At 37.1% G+C, this 21,072-nt stretch overlaps 1 protein-coding gene across 3 annotated transcripts in view; it reads left to right on the top strand.

Annotated features, from left to right (window-relative positions):
- Nucleotides 1-20,254, top strand: part of LOC126202870 (tau-tubulin kinase homolog Asator) — a 624,922-nt gene extending 604,668 nt beyond the window's left edge. For all 3 annotated transcript variants that reach the window (XM_049936900.1, XM_049936902.1, XM_049936901.1), the window contains 3 exons: nt 2,915-3,160; nt 12,053-12,259; nt 17,648-20,254. In XM_049936900.1, coding sequence (XP_049792857.1) covers nt 2,915-3,160; nt 12,053-12,259; nt 17,648-17,699 — 505 coding nt within the window. In that variant the 3' untranslated portion in view covers nt 17,700-20,254. The remainder of the gene's footprint in view (nt 1-2,914; nt 3,161-12,052; nt 12,260-17,647) is intronic.
- The last annotated feature ends 818 nt before the right edge of the window (nt 20,255-21,072 follow it).

Raw genomic sequence — 21,072 nt, 5'->3', positions numbered from 1 at the left:
AAGACATTTCCAGGGGCAGATGTGGACTCTGACCACAATCTGTTGGTTATGAACTGTAGATTGAAACTGAAGAAACTGCAAAAAGGTGGGAATTTAAGGAGATGGGACCTGGATAAACTGACTAAACCAGAGGTTTTACAGAGTTTCAGGGCGAGCGTAAGGGAACAAATGGCAGGAATGGGGGGAAAAGAAATACAGTAGAAGAAGAACGGGTAGCTTTGAGGGATGAAGTAGTGAAGGCAGCAGAGGATCAAGTAGGTAAAAAGACGAGGGCTAGTAGAAATCCTTGGGTAACGGAAGAAATATTGAATTTAATTGATGAAAGGAGAAAATATAAAAATGCAGTAAATGAATCAGGCAAAAAGGAATACAAACATCTCAAAAATGAGATCGACAGGAAGTGCAAAATGGCTAAGCAGGGATGGCTAGAGGATAAATGTAAGGATGTAGAGGCTTATCCCACTAGGGGTAAGATAGATACTGCCTACAGGAAAATTAAAGAGACCTTTGGAGAAAAGAGAACCACTTGCATGAATATCAAGAGCTCAGATGGAAACCCAGTTCTAAGCAAAGAAGGGAAAGCAGAAAGGTGGAAGGAGTATATAGAGGGTCTATACAAGGGCGATGTACTTGAGGACAATATTATGGAAATGGAAGAGGATGTAGATGAAGATGAAATGGGAGATATGATACTGCGTGAAGAGTTTGACAGAGCACTGAAAGACCTGAGTCGAAACAAGGCCCCAGGAGTAGACAACATTCCATTAGAACTACTGACGGCCTTGGGAGAGCCAGTCTTGACAAAACTCTACCATCTGGTGAGCAAGATGTATGAGACAGGCGAAATACCCTCACACTTCAAGAAGAATATAATAATTCCAATCCCAAAGAAAGCAGGTTTAGACAGATGTGAAAATTACCGAACTATCAGTTTAATAAGTCACGACTGCAAAATACTAAAGCGAATTCTTTACAGACGAGTGGAAAAACTAGTAGAAGCCGACCTAGGGGAAGATCAGTTTGGATTCCGTAGAAATACTGGAACATGTGAGGCAATACTGACCCTACGACTTATCTTAGAAGCTAGATTAAGGAAAGACAAACCTACGTTTCTAGCATTTGTAGATTTAGAGAAAGCTTTTGACAATGTTGACTGAAATACTCTCTTTCAAATTCTGAAGTTGGCAGGGGTAAAATACAGGGAGCGAAAGGCTATTTACAATTTGTATAGAAACCAAATGGCAGTTAAAGAGTTGAGGGGCATGAAAGGGAAGCAGTGGTTGAGAAGGGAGTGAGACAGGGTTGTAGCCTCTCCCCGATGTTATTCAATCTGTATATTGAGCAAGCAGTGAAGGAAACAAAAGAAAAATTCAGAGTAGGTATTAAAATCCATGGAGAAGAAATAAAAACTTTGAGGTTCTCCGATTACATAATTCTGTCAGAGACAGCAAAGGACTTGGAAGAGCAGTTGAACGGAATGGATAGTGTCTTGAAAGGAGGATATAAGATGAACATCAACAAAAGCAAAACGAGGATAATGGAATGTAGTCGAATTAAGTCGGGTGATGCTGAGGGTATTAGATTAGGAAATGAGACACTTAAAGTAGTAAAGGAGTTTTGTTATTTGGGGGGCAAAATAACTGATGATGGTCGAAGTGGAGAGGATATATAATGTAGACTGGCAATGGGAAGGAAAGCGTTTCTGAAGAAGAGAAATTTGTTAACATCGAGTATTGATTTAAATGTCAGGAAGTCGTTTCTGAAAGTATTTGTATGGAGTGTAGCCACGTATGGAAGTGAAACATGGACGATAATTAGTTTAGACCATAAGAGAATAGAAGCTTTCAAAATGTGGTGCTACAGAAGAATTCTGAAGATTAGATGGGTAGATCACATAACTAATGAGGAGATGTTGAATAGGATTGGGGAGAAGAGAAGTTTGTGGCACAACTTGACTAGAAGAAGGGATCGGTTGGTAGGACATGTTCTGAGGCATCAAGGGATCACCAATTTAGTATTGGAGGGCAGCGTAGAGGGTAAAAATCGTAGAGGGAGACCAAGAGATGAATACACCAAGCAGATTCAGAAGGATGTAGGTTGCAGTAGGTACTGGGAGATGGAGAAGCTTGCACAGGATAGAGTAGCATGGAGAGCTGCATCAAACCAGTCTCAGGACTGAAGCACACAACAACAACAACATTGTCAGACTAGTGACTTGCTTTTCTTTCCTGCATTTGCCAAGAGACTGTATTTCCACAGTACCAGTCTTGAAGAAGTAACTATTTGAAAGCTAATAAATGAATAATTAGATCTTTACATTAATTGCAACATGATCTGTCATGTGAAACTATGTTTATCTAGTCATGTGTTATCAGTCATTTCCTATTCCACAATTACTATAGTTATTGACATCTGTGGAGTCACCCCTTTTATGGAGAAAACTATCAACAGTATATTTCAGTCATTGAGGGAGAACGCCATGGATTTAACAATGCATTATATAACTAAGAATATTAAATGTTACAGGACCACACCTTTTTAATGTCTTATTGGAGATATTATCCACATCATATGAACTTCTACTTTTTAGGTCATGTTCATCTTTCTTATTTCAGATAGTTGTGTGAGGTTAATTTTTCATTCACTAAATGTCCTCATTGTTGCTTCTTCAGTGTACTGTTTCACTTTTTATTCAGAATCATTTGCACCAGTTTTCTCACCCACTGTTCAGAAAGGAATTATTAAAAATACCTGTCACACATGAACTTTAAAAACAGTGCTTGCCCCCTTAGCATTGCATCTTTGATAATAGAATGGAATCTTGAATTTTGAAAGCTACAAGTTACCAAAACTATCATAATTCCCCCCAGTTTTTTTAATTATTTTGACATTTTGCTCACTGACACCCTTGCAGGAGTAACGAAGAACATGAAGAAGTTGGTGTAGCAATCCCATTACGCAGATGCCAGACTTTGCCAGATGCGCGACCGAGTGACGAGGACTCCTCGGACGCACGCCTGGCAGCGTGCACGCCTGCACTGCGCAGACGTCGTGAGAGAGAGGCGAAGTATGTGACGGACCAGTCGCAGCTGAACCTGCGCTTCCGCCGGCCGGGCCAACGTAGTCAGCAGCAGCAGTTGCAGCAGCAGCAGCGTCAAAGGTAAGTTTGTCACTTGTTGTTTATCTACCTCTGCATGCCTTTTCTCATGTTTGTGTGTCTCTGTACATGTTTTCTTTCTGTTGCCATCTGATACACAATTTTTTTTTTCCGTCCTCCATGTTCTTTTGCTTGGATATTTGGCTCTTCCTGTCATACTTTGGTGTGTGCAGCATCATACATGTTGGAGTGCATGCACTGTCAACGATCGTACAGAAAGCAGAACCCAGCATATTACAGTGATATGTTAGTGTTTCTGTAACATTTATACTTTATGTGCACTTCCTGTTTTAATTTCAGTTATCATGTCTCTTAATTCCAATGTGAACCACTATTTTATGCTGTACGTTCTTGAAACAATAGTGAACATCACTCACTGTTATCTAGTAAAACTAGAGTTGCATGTCATACATTGTGATTAGGAGGAGCTAGTTTTTGCAGACTAGTGACGCAGCGTCCCATGCGATTGTTTGGCTTACTTTGTTGCTAACCAGAATTAGTAATTAGACTTTCCTCTGCAGTATGGACTAAATTGTGAGCTGTTACTAATACTGCGCAGTCCATTTAGTGGATTTAATTAAACAGCTTTATCAAAGAGGCTTGTAGCATAATTCCCACATTGCATGCCATTTCTGTGAATTCATCTGCTGTAACTTGCTCTGTAAAAGAACTAATGGCTTTTTTAGGAGTCATTGAGGACTTTCTGCTATTAAAATGGCAATGACATACCCAGCAGACACATTAAAATAACACTGTTCTGTTTAAATTTGAAAACCACATTCCACCAGTTATGGAGTAACAATAAAACAGGCAAATGAACTTGAGACTTCTTGGCGGATTAAAACTGTGTGCCAGGCTGGAACTCAAACCTGGAACTTCACCTCTTGGCATGAGTATCAAGCTGAGCTGTCTATGCGTGACTCGTGAGCTGCCTTCACAGATTGATTGTACGGTTTGTACTTTGCAACCTTTTTAAAACAATACATACACATCACTGCAGAATGAAAGAGTCATTCCCCAACTGAACTTATTTAACAAATTCAGTTATGAACTAACTGAGTTCCAGAGGAAGGAAAATGTTGACATAAGACAAGGCAATTGCAATGGTTGCCTCCTGCCTTTTACACCTGTTTACCCATCCCTTGTTCTCTGCATTGTATCATCTTTGATTTATGGATGCTCATTAACAGAGCTCAAATCAGTCTTCATTTATGTAGCAGCCACACTTGGGTATATCATTTTGAAAAGATAAGTCTAGCTATAAGTCCTTTATTTATAGGCATGACTGATTTTTCAGCATTTTAGCTGCATCGCCAGGTGCAAGCTGTACAAACTGATAGACAAAGATTCATGTAAGGCAAGAAAAGTATACATGGGAAATGAGTAGTATATATGGGATGAACATACCCACAAAATCAAGTAAAGTTCCAGTCGAGAAAGGAGAATGGGATGACCCAACATACATAGTCAGCAATTTTGCATTGAGTATCAGATGTTTAACATAACATAACATAACATAGAATGCTCCCATGATATCTAGAAAGGATGAACGCTAATAAGAAGAAATTTTTATTAAGAGACCATCAGGTAGGAAAAATACCAATAAATTCCACTCACCATGAGTAACAGTATCTGATGAGCTAACAGCGTCCTGATGTAATGAAATCATAATCAAAGTACAAACTGGTATGATCATATTCGGGATAATGTTAAATTTGAGCAGCTAACTGTCTCTCATTTACTTAAAATGGTTTGAAAAATGTACTACTAAAGAAGCAGTTATTCAGTCTTAAATTGTAGTTAATGCTCCAAAAAATTTACTGCAGTTTAAGATTGAATGAAAGTGTCTTTACTTGTGTGTTTTTTAATGCATTTTAGATTGGTTGGTGTGGAGAGGAAAGGGAGCAAACTGCAGGGTCATCAGTCCCTCCTCTTTATGAGGGACTGTTAGCTTCTCAAATTTTACATCGTCCTGCAGATGATCATATACAACCTGTGTTCTGATCACAATTTCATTATGTAGAGAATCCATTAGCTCACCAGATATTGTTACTCATGGTGAATGGAAATTTATGTATTTTACCTACATGATGGTCTCTTAAAGGAATTTCTTCTTATTAACTTTTGTTCTTTCTAGCTATCATGGGAGCATTCTATGTTATTGTATGTTTGACATACAATATTTAGCTAAAAATTGCTGACTATGGCTGCTGGGTCATCCCATTCTCTTTCCTCAATTGGAACATGACTTGATTTTGTATGTTCATCCCATACGTACTTTCCATTTTAGTTATGTTACATGAGTCTGTTTGTCAGTTTGTACTGCTTGCACCTGATGATGCAGCTAAAATGCTGCAAAATGGGCCATGCCTGTAAATAAAGGACAGAAGTTGTCTTATCTATACCACATAAAGACAAGTCATTGTTTAACATCGTTACCAAAAATTTGGAAAAGTTCATGACTAATTTTTTCAGACTTTTACACAATACTGTAATAAAGGTAGTCATGGGCTACAAATTTTTAAAATGTTTATCATATATAAATGTGTATGTACTATATAAAGGGGAAACAATGTTAGCAAAAATCTCAAAAAGTTCTTCACCGATTTACTTCAAATTTTTACATGAAATGTTAGTTAATGTTTGGACAGACATAGGCTACATATTTCTTTCAATATGTATGGTATATGAACATATATACTAGGGTTGCCCAGAAAGTAACGCACTGAATTTTTTTTTCCTTATTGAACATAATGAGAATTACACGCACAAAAGAATGGTGTTTTATCTACACACCCTATTTTTCCACGTAATCTCCATCCCATTCTATGGCCTTCCTCCAGCATGAAACAGGGGCATGTATGCCCTGTCAATACAAGTCCTCATCCTGGTGGTGGAGCCAATGCTTCACTGTGTCATTCATCGTCCTCAAAATGTCTTCCATGAATGACATCCTGTAATGGCCCAAACATCAGACTTGCTGCAACATGTCAGCTGTGACAGCCGCGGATGGTCTTCCCAACAGTTGCAAATCGTGGAGCTCTGCCAACCCGCCTTCTGATGACCTCACCCTCTGTGCCTTGTGACTGACTGTACTTCTGTTGACAGCAGGTACTCCATAGACTTTGCACAAGCGTTTGTGAATATTCCCCAACAGTGAGAAATTCAGTCACGGCATATTGCTTGTAACGTACATCACCTAAGGAAGCCATTTTGAAACTGTCCTGCAGCTACGCTATCTGTCGGAAGGGACGGAAACTTGGCACGCTCACTCGGGAGACTTCAAATAATGCGTGTGTAACGTTTCGCATTCGTAGCACTGTTTTCAGCTGGGAAAAAAATGCAGTGCATTACTTTCTGAGTAACCCTTGTATGTATATAATGATATTTAAAGAGGTTGGCAAAAATCTTGACGCATTCTTGACCAACTTACTCCAAATTTTTACACAGTAGTCTAATAAATGTTCAGACAGTTATATATTTTTTAAAAAAACAACAATGAACAGAAACTTCCTGGTACATTAAAACTGTGTGCTGGAATGAGACTCAAACTCGGGACCTTTTGCCTTTCACAGACAAGTGCTATACCATCTGAGCTGCCCAAGAACGACTCGTGATAGATCCTCACAGCTTTAATTCTGCCAGTACCTTGACTCTTATCTTTCATTCTGGAAACAATGTACAGGTTTTGTGTTATCACACTCACTCTTCTTATAGTTTAAAAAATACATACACACCTATGTATTGTTTTATTTTCTTCCCTGCAATCTGTTTTAACAGAAACTATGCGAAATACTGACATTGAAACTACTATCCTCGCTGATCTACCAATGATTCAAACCAGTTACCCATTCATTTAAAATGACTTCAGTTCCCAGTCAAGGTTTCATTAGCAATAGCAGTAAGCAAGTGTACCTTTCCACATTCTCCAAACAACAATATGAATTTGGATAGATTGCTGCTCAACACATATCTGCAACAACTTACACACACTGTCCCTCTCCCTCTTGCTTTTCAGTTAATCTGTGCATTTGAAATTGTACCATGTTTTTGATTATTTGACCAGCCTATGTTTTATAAAATGTAACCTACTGTAACAAATTTGGCCCATATATTCTCAGTAGCAGACTTAGATTACTTTGTCATCTAATAACCTTGTTGAAGATCACATATGGAATAATTCACCTGTTGAAGCATAAATTTTCCATCAGTTACCCTGTTCCATTTTCTAGTATTTAGAATATAGTTTTCGTGCCTTCTATTTTTTTAAAAATGTTTTTAGTTTAAAAATAGAAGTTATCCACTGAATGTTGTAATCATGAAGTAAACTTTGGGTCAGCATTTAATACATGCTTAGTAAAATCCTTTTGTGTTTTAGATGAGAATATATCACAGTTCTGAATGTAATAGATGGAATGCTTTAGATGGTGATGTTACTAAAATACCTCATTATTGACTGAGCTTGGGCAAATAATTTGAAATTCAAGAAATTCACAGTTTTTTAAGAGTACATTTTACTTTCACAGCTATTGTATAAGTTGTCGTTTGGTGTCCAGTAACAGTACATGTAATTCAGTTAGCACATTTTAGCAGTTTATAAATATTAAAGGCAGTAATAAACACTATTAACATTTGACAGTACCTTTTGAAACCACACAAATCTGCACTCATTGAATATACTATTTACTACTGAAAATAAATAAAATACAGTCATTTACGTGACTTTTCTGTGTGTTTGTATTAAAGTCAAGATAGATAAAAAATATATCTCCAGTAAGCTAAGACTAATGTAATCAGAATTTGCCATTGTGTCTAAACTTCTGCCTGAAGCGTGCAAATTAGGAGACACACAAATAAAAATCCAACTCATTTCAGACAAGATGTACAAAATTTGATTACCACCACCAAACTTACTATCTACAATTCAAATTAATTTCTGTATATACTAATGGTGTTTGGTTTAATCATTTTAAGAGAGCAATATAAATGACAGCCAGTGTTAATATAGCTGAAGAATATGTATTCATTAGCAGAGAAAAGTATCTTCTTTAATTTAACAAAAACATTTGATTTTTGGGATCAGTACTTTGTATAAGTTGTAACATTACAAAATTAGAAGATAAATTGAACAGTGGTTCGAGATATAAATTCTTCTCAAATTAGGGCTTAAGACAGATACTATTATAGTTCATCTAGTGACAAGTACTCTGTTTGTGCTAGTGTACTGGTTATGTGCTCTGTTCTTCGTCTGTCAGGTGTTTTTTTTTATTTTTTTATTTTTTTTATTTTTTTTATTATTCGAAAGCAGAATAATTCCTTTACTACCTCACTATTTTCATATTTCTTTGGTTTACTTTCAGTCCATAATGTTTGCTAATTATGCTGTTCATCCCATTCTTCAGGCCTTGCAATTCTTCCTTACTTTCTCTAAGGATAACAATGTCATCAGTAAATCTTAGTGGTGACAGCCTTTCACTCTGAACTATAATTCCACTCACAAATAATATAAATATATTTCCATCATTGCTTTTCGGTGTGCAGGTTGGACATTAGGAAAGAAGGAAAGAAAGATTGCACTGCCTTTTTTAATCTGGCATTTCTATCTTTATTGCTTGCTCATTATTCTTGTATATACTGGATATTATCTGCCTGCCCCTAGAGGTTTCAAACATCTTGCACAAGTTTATGTTGTCAAATGCTTTTTCTAGGTCAACAAATCTTGAGTGTCTTGATTTTTCTTACATCCTGCCTCCATTATCAAGCACAATATTGTTACTGACTTTGTGGTGCCTTTACCTTTGCTAATACCAAACTGATTGTCACCCAAAAGTTCCCTAATGTTCTTCTCCATTCTTTTGTATATTACTTTTGTCAGCAACACGATACATGAGGTGTTAAATTTGCATTCCTCTGCTTTTGCTGTTTTTGAGACAGCATGGTTAATATTCTTCTGAAAGTCGGATACTTAATTTTCACTTAAAATAGGGGAAATCAGAGCTCGTACGGAAAGATATAGGTGTTCATTCTTCCCGCCTGTTATACGAGATTGGAATAATAGAGAATTGTGAAGGTGGTTCGATGAACCCTCTGCCAGGCACTTAAATGTGATTTTTGCAGAGTATCCATGTAGATGTAGATACTGTTTGTATGAAAATAAACTAGAATTTGGTACACACATGTGAAATTCCTTATTCTTATAAAAAACCATTCAAAAGCCATGATTGCGCAAAACTTTTTTTAAATGAAGACAATTGATTTCAACAGTTATCTTCAGGTTTACATATGCTGCATACAGCATTGTATCTAGCATATGTAAACAGATGTGCTATCTTCAGGTTTACATATGCTGCATACAGCATCGTATCTAGCATATGTAAACAGATGTGCTATTGTGTACCGTATTTGTATCATGCACTGAGCATCTCTGAGCAATACCTATATGGATAAGATGCTATGTCTTGTTAAATATTTTAGTGATGCCAAATGTTTATAATGTGCTGATATCTACTCACTTGACATCATGTGCATGAGGTCAGCGTAAAATGAACATGTTTTACCACAAAAAAAAGTAATGTTTAAGACCCGAAGATAACAGCTAAGACTGTTGAAACCAGCTGTCTCAAATAGAAAAATATTTTTTGTGATCCCGGCTTTTTAATGGTTTTTAAACAATTAAAACAGATTGTCCTCCAATACTTTCATAATGAGAAAATTCAGTCCTTGTATATACCAATAATACTGTTCAATCTCCACAAATAAAATATGTACTTTATTTTCTGTTTCATTTATAATATTTTTGTACAAACTGTAGTTGTATTATCAATACTTCCATTTACATGATTCAATATTTGTTACTTGTTACTTGTGTTTGGAATTTAAATAACATTTTAAAATGTTGTAACTTATGAGGTTCAGACCACCAGCATTATGATTGTAAGACTTCTACACTGTGCAATCTGCTGTCGGCAACAATTTTCATAATCCAGAAATCTTTTGTACTTAAGAGTGCAAAGAATCCTTCTAATCTTAAAAGGCAAACTGATGCGATTCATGCAGTAATTTCACCTTAGCTTCCTTGCGCTTCCTACTGATTTAATTTCTGAGTGAATCTTACTTTCATCTTTTGTTGTTCAACTGAACTATTCCTTTTGTTATCTTTGCAGTTATCTTTCTGCTATCTGTATTTCCCTGTCTCACTTCTGCAGTGGCCCTTTTTAAGTGATTTCTGATTCTCTCTCTCTCCCTCTCCCCCTCCCTCCCTCCCTCCCTCTCCTCCTCTCCCTCCCTCCCTCCTGCTTCAGATGATGATATGTATAACTAGACTATTACTGTTGGTATATAACCAGCTCCACAAAAGATTTTTGAGAAAGGAAAGGCTGTCTCTCCTACTTATAAGTCAGTGATTCTAAGCTACCACATGCAATTGTCTCAGCAAATGAGATCAACTATATCATAATGTAGTCTGATAAACTAAAACATTGTGACCACTATCCATCATGAGACCAAATGCTAGCCGGTGGTGTTGCAGGCACATGACCCAGTAAGAAATGTATACAACCAGAGCAGAGAAAATGGCGGGTAATTCTAGTGACAGTACAGACCAACAGTGGGCAATCCACTGGTAAGAGAAATTTTGACAAAGGGCAGATCATTATGGCCTGGTGCCATGCATGTTCATCTCAAAAACAGTGAAGGTTGTTGGTTGGTTGGTTGTTGGTTGTGTGCTACTGTTGTGAGCGCTACAGGAAAAGATTAACGGATGGTGAAACCGAGAGAAGTTGAGCATTGTATGTCTCATCGCAGAATGTGGAAGTTGCTGGCTTGCCTGTTGTTAAAGCAAGATAGTCAGTCATCTATGGAAGATAGTAGCAAAGTACAGTGCTTGTGCATGGCATTAAACGTAAGGCTCTGCAGTAGATGACCCCTATAAGTTCCCATGTTGACCCAATATAACCACCAATTCCAGTTGCAATTGGAGTGGGCGTGGGATCCATGTGAAGGGACTACGGATCAATGGAAATGTCACCTGGTCAGATGAATCACTTTTCTTGTTACACCAGGCCAATGGTCATGTCTAGTAATTTTCTCACCTGGGCGAATGGCTGCTGAAAAAAAGACACTGCACAACAGATGCAGTACAGTGGGGGCAGTATTATGCTATGGGACATTCACCTCTGCTACCACGGGACCAATGGTGGTAGTGGAAAGCTCCATGACGGCTGTGGACAATGTGAAAATTATTGTGGACCGTCATCATAGCTTCATCTTCGATGTCTTTCCAATAGCAGTGGCATATTCCAGCTGGATAACTGTTTGAATCAGTGGCTTGAGGAACACAATAATGAACTCAAGTTGATGTTTTGGGAACCAAAACCCGATGGGACACTTCTGTGCCTGCATACCTCCAGGCTGGAATTTAAGGGAATTGTGTAGGTGTCTGGTACTGCATCTTCAGAAATCTACCAAGAGCTTGTTGAATCTGTTGTTCTGTTACACTATTAAGAAGTGTGTGGTCACCCCCCCCCTTTTTTTTTACTGTAGTTCCACCCTGTATTTATGATAACTGAGAGCAAATATGATGAAAAACTATATGTATGCAGGTCCTTTTAATTAGTGTGTGGTGGTAAATAACATTTATTATTAAGATACTGTTCTAGGTCTAAATTTTGAGTATGTTACATTGATGAAAGCTTCATTCTCTTCCAGAATTCTATATAAAATTGTCTGCCTGATATCAGAGGTCATTTATATTGTTTTTACTGAATAACATGGGAGACCCATGCTCCAAGCTCAGTCAGAAATGTGGTTTGTGTGAATGTATTTTGTGTTGTGCCACTTAGGGGCTACGAATACCCTACCTGGCACTTTGGTTGTTCTCACATGTGTTGCATGCAGGATGTCTGCCCCTGCATCCTCCTGTCAGCTGCGTGGTATCCCTAGCCACTTACTAGCAGCACCTCCAGGGACAGGAGGGGGGGAGGAGAGCAGTGAAGCGGACAGTGACTTATCAGGAGGCGTCGTGGGTGGACCCGTGCTGCCCCCACACCCACCACCCATCAGCAGTCCGGCAGATCTGCGACTCATCGCCGAGAACAATGCGAGGTGAGGTAACGCGTGCACAGGTGTGACAGTGTGCTGCCTCTTTCTGGTTCTGCATATAATCCTGAACCATATTTTTAAATGTTGTGTTTCTAGTTGAAATGTCATCCTGTGAGTAAATAAATTACTTTTCGGTCATTAATATTCTATAAACAATTTATAATAATGTCCTGGGCTGTGAAAAATGCTACCAGAAATGTCTGTCATTACTGAAATTAGCTCTAATGGACCTAAACAAAATAAGTCCTATTCTAAGCATATCATAACATCAGTGGACCCAAGTGTACAAAGGCATTTCTTATCACTTATTTGTTGTGTGGATGTGTCTTAGTTTTTTTGGGAGTGGGAGCATTGAAGAAGTGAGGATAGGTAACATGTGATGCAAGATGAATCCTCAATGCTCTTATTCTTATGGGGTATTATCGTCTAAAACACTCACAAGGATGTAGCTGAGGGAATCTTTGACACTTTCAGATGTTATTGTGAGCCACACTGTTGTCTGTTGACCCCCAAAATGATGATAAAAGAGTGTATTGAAAGTACAAATTTTACATTATTTACATACACCAGCATTAGTTACAAAAGTAAAAAGCACAGGGTGATTACAATTAAACTTCCATTACTTGAGCCAATGTAGATGGAAAACTATTTATCATATGTATGGGTACCCAACTTTACCGAAATGATGTTCATACCATGGCTAGTAGTGTTGGTACCGTGATTGCCTTTAGGCACCGGACCTAGTACGGCAATGTAGAATTGAAAAACAAGCATCAGTGTGCATTACAGTTGCAGACAGTCAACATGGGTCTGGAGAAATTGAGTGGTATTTTATCCGTAAAACTGTTTTATTGAAATAATGGCAATAGTGCAGCTGCTCTTCGCAGGTATTGACACATTAAAGGAATACGGAGTGGTCTTCTTTCTGCACTGGTGTTGAAGAACAAGATTCGGAAGTTCGAATTAACTGGCAATTTGAGAAGGTCATGGAAGAGCCCGACGGTCAGTGGTGCCACAGATTGTTGAAGAAGTTACTGTTGCCATGGTTGAGAATGCTGGAAAATGTGCAATCATCAAGCAGTGCATGGGCTGTAACTCAACAACTGAACATTCCGTGATTCACCATTTGTCAAGTGCTGCAAACAATTTAGAAATGGTATCTCCAGTGTGGTTCCAGGCTGTCGATGCCAATGGTCACCACATTGACCGACGTTTGTAACCTGGAACATAAACGTCGTATGCAACTAAAAAATGTTAACCTCTAGTGTGGAAATTGAAATCTGTTTCTTTCAGTGATTTATTCATTGCTTCTCTTCCACATGTCCTTAGAAATGTTTCCACGAAGTTCCACTTTCCTACAATCACACATTTTTATGGGAGCCCCTCTTAAGTAGCAAAAGTTTAATTATAACCACCACGTATGTCAGCATTAGCTAAAGGTAAAAATATTGCATTAATCTAGTTGTCAGGAAACTGCTTAAAATGTGTAACTCATATATGGAGGAGATTGCCTTGGAAACTCTTCCAATGGTTATTTTCTGTTGTTCCTGTATGGTATCCATATGGGGAGAACTGACAAATATACTCAGTGAGCTTCAGTTAGAGGTGAAGAGTGTTGTGGAATGCAGTACTTTTAAAGGTTTCAGAATCAACCTACCAATGATCCAAATCGTAAAATTGAGAATCACCCTTTTTGTTGTGCTGAAAAAGTTGTTATAAATATTTACCAGAATTAATGAAAATTGTCCTCAGAGTGCCAAAGGATGATACAGTTGAAGTAGGCCTAATATATGTATACACACACAGCCAGCAAGTTTTTTTGTGGAGGTTTTTGTCTGGAGTGTTGCTTCGTATGTATGACATGGATGATAAACGGTACAGAAAAGAACATAAGGTGGTACAGGATTGAACTGGGGTAAAAATAAATTTATGGCACACCTTGACTGAAAGATAGGATTTGGGAGGGGGGAATAAAATTCTAGAGACCTAGGCTTGAATACAGTCAGCAAGTTCCACTGGATGTAGGCTGCAGTTGTTACGCAGAGCTGAAGCAGTTTGCACAGGATAGAGTAGCATGGAGACCTGCATCAAACCAGTCTTCAGTCTGAAAACAACAACAACAACAACAACATTTTGAACTTCAAGGAAAATTAACATAGATCAAGTTATATGTGTGTGATGATGATGTTTGGTTTGGGGGACGCTCAACTGCACGGTCATCAGCACGTGTACGAAGTCTCCATTGTTACACAGTCCAATGTAGCCACTGTCACAAATGATGATGATGAAATGATAAGGACAATGCAAACACCCAGACTCCAGGCAGAGAAAATCCCCAACCCAACTGGGAATTGAAACCGGGACCCTGTGATCCAGAGGCAGCAACGCTGGACAGTAGTCCATGAGTTGTGGATGAGTTATTTGCGTGTGTAACTGTTTGCCTGGTATAGATGTGAATTAACTTCCTTTTCCAATGCAGGAAAGAAGCTGTTACTGAAATGAATTATATTCAGGTCTCGAGCAATGAGGATAGTCCGTGAAGAAACATTGAGCTTTTCCTGTTTGTAATTGAAGAAAAAAGTAATGCAGTGGATAATGGAGAAAGAAAGGATCATTTAATGTTCCTTAATGTCAAACAGAGCTATGAAATACAGGAAATAAATGAAACAAAGCACACATTACGTAAAAAATGTGACAAAGTAAGAGAAGATTATAGTGCAATATAGAACAAAAATAATGGAGAGGCTAGACAAATACTGTTGCAATGAGAGAAAGTCTACAATAGCAACAGGAGAACTGAAGCAAACTAATGACTCTGAAGCAAAATAATTACTGGGAACATATTATTTCACAACTCACTGCTGAAAACAGTTGTCGAAGGGGTGGTGGAACTAAAAGAACCATAGGGATACACTTAGACATCAGTATATAAAGCAGATTGTTAATGAGTAATATGCAGCAGTTGGGCTGAAATAAAGTGGATAGGTGGTAGGAGAAAATACTAGACAGATTATGGAAGCATCAAATGATGGAAGCAACAACAGGTACAGGACCAGTAAGAAGCAGAGGAAATAGGGCAGTGAAGCAGAATAAAGGGAAAATGATACAAACTTCCTCAAATAAACAAGCCTAGCAGTACCGTATAAGTTCACCAATATGAGTTAACATTTTTGTTTGTCTTCTTCTGACTTCTTGCCTTGTTTGTAGAAGAGGTGTACATCACTCATTTTCTACAGTATGTAATGGCGGTATCACCAAGAAACATAAATCATATTTTGAATTTCACATCTGCCAAATTGTATTGCTAAAGCTCAGAACCTAGTCTTCTGTATACATTTTCCATTGTAGGTGTTTTACTTTTGAAATAACCAATTTATTTCATGATTTAACTATTAGCTTATTTTGGCCTCTTGGGCATTTTCAAGTTACTTCTACTACTGGCATCATAATAAAAAATTGTAATCATATAGACTCTGATATTCCACATATCTGCTCTTTTTTATTGTTACACCAATGTGTTTGCATGTTGTACACTGGCAGAGTGACAAAATGCACATAAGGGTCAGATGTTTCTCTTCCCACAAATGGACTTTGTGCCTGTGGCAGCTATGCCTGTAACTACCCCAGTTGTAAGAAACCGTTATCAACCCATTTCTTCCTAGTGTCATGTACACACAACACAATGTTTAACTTCACAAAAGCAGAATGAACTTACTATATAGCACGTATCAAAAAAAAGTCGTCAAATTTTTAAAAAATCATAATTATTATGTTATTTGAGATATGTGTATGAACAGTGTATTGTTTGAAAGAGCAAACAAGGTTTATGTGGTTACCACTAGGTAACAGCAATATGCACCCACTTCAGTTTTAGTTAAAATAGTGTCTGGACAACAAAAAGTGTTTTGTGTTATATGTTTTGCACAGTGAGGGTCAGCAATAACTGTTCAGCACGAGTTTCGTACTCGATAACATGTGGATCCTTCTACAGCACAGAGCGTTAGATGATGGCATGAACAATTATGAGAAACAGATTGTTTGCTGAAAGGAAAATTGGCAGGCAATCCCCGAGTGTCGGACACAGACATCGAATGCATCTCCATAGCTTCACAAGGAGTCCGCAGAAATCCATTCACTGTGCAACTCTACAGCTCAACATGCCCCTGATGTCCATCTGGCATGTGTTGTGTCAACTTTTACACATGAAACCATACAAAATTCAGCTAGTGCAAGTTCTTTGTGGAGAATTACTGAACAATGGATTGGTTGCACTGGAGCAAATGATTCAGCCTTACATTACTGGCCTCAAAGGCCACCGGACCTGACTGTATGTGGTTACTTCTTGTGGGGTTTTAAAAAAGACTATTTTTGTGCCTCCATTACCAACGACAATGAATGAACTGAGACATCGCATAACAGGAGCTGTGGAAGCTGTAACTCAAAGGCATACTCGCTGCAGTGCGGGAACAATTTGAATATCGCATTGACACATGCCTTGCATCCCAAGGGGGGTATACTGAGCACCTATGGGGGGTGGGGACCTTTTTGCGTTTCCCGTTCATCAAAAAACATAATTCATTGTATATGTTTATTAGCTTCAGAAATATAGATGTACCACAACGGATGATTCTTTTTTATACACCCTGTATAATAACATGTCATCATCATCATTATTTTAAAAGGATTCACAGGTTCTCTTGTCTTATGTTTTTTATATTTCACAATTAGACTAACAGTTTTTTAAAAAACAATAAATTCCTGAAAACTTCACATTGTGTGTACACAACATTGGGAAGAAACAGGTTAAGAACACCATCAAATGTTGCTTCCTCTCTCAGATGTGTGGAATGTAAGATGCTGCATTATTACAATAACACTGATAGCTTGAAAATGATCAAAACGGCAGAATTAGGAATAAAAATTATTACACAGGAAAATGGCTTCCCGTAAAATTGAGAACCTAGGCTGAATGTATGTATTAGGTTTGAAATGACAGCTAGCAAGTGACATATTGGCTGATGATTTGTGATCAGTAAATCGTCTTCTTCCCAAAATCAAATAATCAGGAATTTTCCTTTCTTTTAACTGTTACTTACTTACGTGATGATCTGTTAATAATGCACAGTGCAGATCCTTTCATAAGTTGAGAGTAAATTTTTGAGGAATGGAAAAGAAGGGTGGTGTGATAAATTTTGTCAGCTTTAATTTATTAACTGTGACATCAAAGCAGCATGTGGTCCAGTGTAATATTATTTGTATCATCATATCATTTTACACTCCCTCATGTAACTTATTCTTCTCCTCTCTCTCTGTGTAAGCTGTACTGCAAGTACGAGTAGCAGATGTATCTAATTCAAATTATGCTGACATTGCAAAATTCTTGCCCATCAGGTGTCGGCGTTTCCATCCTGTGGCGTCAGACGGATCTGCTCGGGAGTCATGAAGACGGATGAGAGTGCAACACAACTTCTTTGCCCTTGTGCTAGTCTGAATTTTGTTCTAATGACAGCAGCCTCATCGAATTGCTGGTTGCCTCTGTCAGAAACATTAACATGGCTTCAAGCTGCTGGAGATTAGCTGAAAATAAGACTATGGTACAGGATACTGAAATTTTGATAACAAAATGATGACTGGTTACATCAAACTTATAGTTACCTGAATGAAGCATGCAGCCTTTTCAACTGCAGTTTTTGTTGAGGTAACATAGTTAGTGGCTAAGCATATTGTTCTGTCCTGTAATAGCATCTGTTGCAGTGGTCTTACCAGCTGAAACAGTAGCTCTGTCATAATTTTGAAGTACTTATGGCAACAGATTTTATTCCCTACACATATTCACTGAATTGTTTTCCTAATGGAATTCCACAAGATATGAAAATTGAAACTTGCTGTTTATGGGATTGAGCTTTATTTTCTTATTATTTGAACAGAGTCTACTATTTTAACTGCTCTCAGATGAATGGCATTCAAATTCCTCTTTCTGCCAAAAGAAGAATTGAAAAACCGCATCAAATATTGAACAATTCTGAGTGTATTTTGTTACACTTTTCAGCGTGTCTGTCCAAAAATCGATGTCAGAATGTGACAGATTCCAAGATACTGCAGAAATGTTTTTCGCAGGTGTAAAATACTTGGTCAGTCACATTTACAACAGGAATGAAGACAACTTGCAAATAGTTTCGTCACAATTCTTTATCTGAATGTCAGTAAAGAATTGTGGAGTGCTTCAATAAAATGATGTGATTGGAGGTGTGAGAGTACTTTGAGAGAGTGGAATTTGGCTTGATGTCCTACCTACTTGCCCTCGTGTATGAGATTATGTATATATCCTCATGTGGAATTGGAAACAAAAGATCTCTCTTTGTTGTTGAATTATTAATATATTTATATTGTAATTTATTGAAAGTGATGTTAAGTTTATTTGCTCATTTATTCTTTTTTTACTAGTCATGTGATAATTTTATGCAGAAACTTTTGATCCGCCATAATTTATATGAGATTAAGTTGTGAAACCTAGTCACACTTTGTTTCATTAATAGAATGAAACAGATTAGTATAACGATCATGATATTAATGTCATTGTTCCTAATGAGGAAGAAATTCCTGGAGGGAATATGGGTGCTTTGTTGTTTAGAATGAAAGACATTATTTAAGTAATAATTTGCCCATAACTGATGTCCAGCATTAAGAATTTTCCTCTTAACTGGCTACATGGTTTCAGATTCAGAGTGAAGGCCCAGATATTTGACAGACTTCAGAATAATGGTTACTAGTATGCTTTGTTCACTCTCAGTGAAAAACTGTGGAAGTCAAGTCCACTGCAGCAATAATATCCTCAGTTATTAACAACTTGCAGTTATAGCTTTGCTTTTAGTGAAGAGGGGATAGAAACAACCCTGGACGAGATAATTGTTTTACATAAAAAATAGTGATTTCTTTCTGAAGTGACAATCTGCATCAAAATTCTTAGCCGGTTAGATGCAGATTAAGTGAGAACTATTTCCATATTCTCATTCACATTTCTTTATATAGTTAGTTACCATAGTTTTACTCATATTCATCAGTTGCTATTAAAATAATGCATTTCCAGATGTGCCATTCAGTACTCACGCACAGTTACTACTGAGAATCTTCTCAGCTGTGAGATTATGAAGTTAAATAGTTAAGAAAATTAATATTAGTTTTGGTGACTTCCTTTGCCATCAAAACTTTAAATATTGTACACACTGTTTCACAGAAATAAGATAACTCTTTTAATAGCTGATAGCAACTGTGATGAGTCATCAGAATTTATTTAAGAAGTTACTTCTGTAATTGAAGATGATTTAAATTTTTGTCATTATTCAAATGACAGGAGAAAGTATTATCCTATAAATTCTGGAAAAGTCATAAGAGAGGAAGATGGATCTGTTTTGTAGATAGACTTCACTCTAAATGAATAAAAGTGGCCAAACTGTGTAATTGCTCATGTTTCCTTTGAACTCATACAGCCAATAGCTTGTTATCACCAGTGCTGAAATATTTATCTGTCTCTACCCTTCTTTGTTTATTTCTTTTTGTAATAAAACCATAAGTGCAAAGATAAAAACCTTCCATTAACTGTAAATACATTTACAAATAAGACTGAGCACAGCTTATGTGTGAGCAGCTGTAACCCAATGGCAACAGACTGTTTAACTTTGTATAATTGTTTTAAATTTCGTTAGTATATAAATTATTGCTTGCTCAGCAACTGTGGTGTGACATCATTTTTGGGCAGGTGGTACTTAAAACCATATACTGAGAGATTGAAAGGAGCACACATGTGCTCTAAAGCTGTGTCTTTCTAGAAAGGTGTGTCTGAAAATGTCTACACTATCAAAAGTGACTACATTTTCGAATCAGGCATTGTAAATATTTCTGAAACATTGTATATTTTGTTTGTATTTCATTTTTAAGCCTTGAGATTAAAAGCTTGTAAACAGTATGAAATAAATAAAATATGTACCCTTACAAATGAAATATCTGTGTGGCACCTTTTGTCTCGGATTTCGGTGATAATGTTAAAATAACACATTTATTGTGGATTCTAAAAATTATGCAGAGATGGGAACATTATTTAAAGACACCTGCAAGTGTTGTACTGTAAATAAGATGAATGAAATCTACTTTTTAAACCAGGCTTTCTTTCATTGGAAAATGTAACTGAAAAGCAACAAACCATAATGATAAAACTGGCATGTGACAGAAATAATTCATTCAGAATCTTGGTACATGCCAGAGTGGAAAAGAAATTTAATATTTCACTCTTCTTTTGCAATTTTTCTTGTGTTTTGCAGCATTTCTCACTATTTCATCAAGAAGGAACAATCTGTGTAGGCTTTTGCCTCTATTCTTACATAGTTGCCTACCTCCTAGACTTATTCCGATCCAGTTCTCAATCCAAATAGAGAATTTTAGGTACTATACTAGTCAGAAACAGCTTTGTTTAAAAGTAAGTATTTCCTTGAGATTTCTGGGCTGTAATTCCAAATTTCACTGTATCTGAGATCAGGTGTCAGAGGAGTTGCTGCTACTGCATCACTTATTGAAAACTATATATATATATATATATATATATATATATATATATATATATATATATATATATATATATATATATATATGAATATAACAGAGGGAAACATTCCACGTGGAAAAAATATATCTAAAAAGAAAGATGATGAGACTTACCAAACAAAAGCGCTGGCAGGTCGATAGACACACAAACAAACACAAATATACACACAAAATTCAAGCTTTCGCAACAAACTGTTGCCTCATCAGGAAAGAGAGAAGGA

Source organism: Schistocerca nitens, chromosome 9 (genome assembly GCF_023898315.1).
Source record: "Schistocerca nitens isolate TAMUIC-IGC-003100 chromosome 9, iqSchNite1.1, whole genome shotgun sequence".
NCBI lineage: Eukaryota > Metazoa > Arthropoda > Insecta > Orthoptera > Acrididae > Schistocerca > Schistocerca nitens.
Note: the sequence above shows the minus strand (reverse complement) of the source record. Positions and strands in the feature narration are given on the sequence as shown.